The sequence below is a fragment of the Pseudomyrmex gracilis genome, unplaced genomic scaffold (genome assembly GCF_002006095.1).
Source record: "Pseudomyrmex gracilis isolate BER0280 unplaced genomic scaffold, ASM200609v1 scaffold_1847, whole genome shotgun sequence".
Lineage (NCBI taxonomy): Eukaryota > Metazoa > Arthropoda > Insecta > Hymenoptera > Formicidae > Pseudomyrmex > Pseudomyrmex gracilis.
The window spans coordinates 14814-17852 of NW_018022431.1; the positions used below are offsets into that span (position 1 = coordinate 14814).

The 3039-nt window shown below is 38.7% G+C and overlaps 1 protein-coding gene across 1 annotated transcript; it reads left to right on the plus strand.

Moving 5' to 3' along the window:
• The first annotated feature begins 574 nt into the window (after nt 1-574).
• Nucleotides 575-1879, plus strand: LOC109862489. The gene has a single exon (XM_020442560.1). It carries the CDS (start codon nt 575-577, stop codon nt 1877-1879), a length of 1305 nt encoding a protein of 434 aa, XP_020298149.1.
• Nucleotides 1880-3039: the final 1160 nt, after the last annotated feature.

Genomic DNA, 3039 nt, shown 5'->3' on the forward strand with positions numbered 1-3039 from the left:
TTTCGATAGCACCTCATATAATGTCATCAGAGAAGCAATGACCGGGCATCACATTCCCGCTGCTCTAGCAGACTGGACACAAAGCATGCTAACAGGAAGAACCCCGATTGCCACTCATGGGGACTCAAGTGTGCATGGTTTCCCCGCTAAAGAATGCCCGCAGGGAGGAGTTTTATCTTCCCTGCTCTGGTGTCTGGTCGCGGATGAACTTCTACGAGAATTATAGAAGAAAGGCTTCCTCGTCTTTGGCTACGCTGATGACGTGGCCATTATAGTGCGAGGTAGTTTTCTTTCAACACTTAAGGAGACTATGCAGAAAGCCCTTAAGATCATGCAAGACTGGTGTCAAGCAAAAGGACTCAGGGCTAATCCATCAAAGACCAAGGCCATGATTTTTACCAGGAAATATAAACCGGAAGCCATTGAGCCGCTTAGACTCGGGCGCGAAGAAATACAATACGTTTAGTCTGTTAAATATTTGGGAGTTTACCTAAACCCCAAATTGAACTAGAAAACACATCTCGGAATAAAGAGAACTAAATTCTATGCCTCTTATTGGGCGTGTAGAAGAGCAATGGACAAATTCTGGGGTATCAAATTAAATACTGCCCTACGGATATATAAGGCGGTACTAGTACCGAGCTTAACATATGCTGCTGTTGTTTGGTGGCCTAGAGTAAAAAAAATGGAGTCAAAGAATCTGCTAAAAAGCCTACAGAGTAATTACCTGAGAGCTGCGACAGGGACTATGAAAACGACACCAACAGAAGCGTTGGAAATAGCGCTCTGCATCCCACTTCTAAATTTGACAATCATAAGCGCGGCCAGACTTACAGCATATAGACTGAGGTGTCAAGGGGAGTGGAGAAATTTCGGGCGGGACCATACCAGGCTCGGTTTTTTTCACAAACCTCTCTTTACCTTAAAACAGGATAAAATATCCGGAATATGCCAAGTGGTCAAAACGTTTTCTATAAACTTGACCAGACTGGAGGGGCAGACTGGAAAAACGGAAATCTTCAGATCCAGCCGGGCGTTCAGGCCTGGTTCACTGATGGATCTGGAGCAAACGGTCGCTTTGGAGCGGGCATATACTGTCCAGGATCAAATCACAGGGAGTCGTTCTTTTTGGGTAGGTTGGCCACGGTCTTTTAAGCGGAAGTATTGGCCATTCTGGAATGTGCAAGACTCCTACTATCAAAAAAAAAAAACAAAAAAGAGAAGGATCAACATCTATACAGATAGTAAAGCAGCCATAGAAGCTCTTGCTAAGACCACCACTGAATCCTCAGTGGTCTGGGACTGTATGCAAGCTCTAAATAGTTTGGGTGAGCGAAACAGCATCACGCTAGTCTGGGTACGTGGCCACCAAGGTATTCAAGGGAACGGAATGGCTGACAGTCTGGCAAAACTAAACACCTTAGAGGAACCAGCCTGTCAGAGAGTTGGAGTCTCTTTTGCAATAAGGAAAAACCACATCAAAGACTGGCTGAAACGGGAGCACAGGACCGCTTGGGTGAAACTGAAGAGCTGCCGCCAGGCCAAGGTCCTGATGACACAGCCATTGCCAGGTAGAACAAAGGAACTACTGACTATGGGTAAGTACAAACAAAGATTGTGTATCGGTCTTCTCACAAGGCATTGGGCCTTCAGGGCACATTTATTCAACTTAGGCCTAGTTGAGGAGAGTAGGTGTAGATTTTGCGGTGAGGAAAGAGAGGACAGCGTGCACATATTGTTTCGCTGCCCGTCTCTAGTACTCAAGAGGTTCAAATCTCTGGGCTCCATGTTCGTGGAGCCCGAAGACCTGAAAATACACAATATCGGCCATCTGTGTAGCCTGGCAGCAAATGCCGGGCTAAAACAGCCTGGACGATAAACTACTAGCGGGAGTCGCAGAGGATCTTATAGATCTAGGTAACAAAAGGGACTCACAAGCTCTCCGCTTTTAGCTTATCTTATCTTATATATGCTATGTAAGTATATATATACATCCACACATATACATATACATATAAACATATATATACATATATAGTAGTATGTTATGTAAGTGTATATATATATATATATATACTAGGGCTGCGGTTATTCGAATAAATAATAATCCGGATATTCGGATAGTAATGTCATCGATTATTCGTAATCCGGATACTTCGAAATATCCGGATTTTGAATAGCTGGAGAATGAATATTCGGATATTTGTACACTCCGAATAAAACGGATAGAACAATTTGGATAATGAAGGTCACATTGTGCAGTCAAACATGTAACTTGCGACATTTCTCACTAGTTTGAGATTTATAAAACTTACACTATAATCGTGTGTATATGTATTAATATTTACCGTATTTTTAGCAAAAATAGGGTTTTAAGTTATTCGCGTTCGACATGATAATGATTGAATTATTTTATAATGTTATATGACTCAATTTAGAGACAGATCTCATATAATACATATAATTTCTTTATTGTTGTTAATAATCAGTTTTTCATCTAAAAAGTTCACAGAGTTATTATGTGTCTCAATAGTGAATATTTTAACCTATTATTATAATTATTGAAAGCATTTAATAAATTGTCTAAGTTATGTTAACTTTGCGCAAGGTCAGTTAAATTTTGTATATTTATTTATATTTATACATTTAAATTGTCACTGAAAAAGATATGAAAATTGAATAAAAAATTTGACGTAAATATTTAAATAAACTTTTTCAAACATCTAGTTTTTTGATCGTATCAGCTTCTTTTTCCTGTATCTACTAACAATTTGTAAATGTGAAAGCAAAATCGTAAAATAATCAAAAGTAGTACGCACCAAATAAAGAACGACAATCGCACATCTCTCAGCTATAATCAAACTATTATTGATCAAGTTGTTTTAAACTGAGAGTAATTAATAAATATACACACGATTTTATATTTACTCACATATGTATACAATTTCATATTCATATACAGTTATGTGTATAGATGTGCACAATTCTATGTACGATTTTATGAAACTTTTAAATATTTATGCATTTAGATTTATAAGT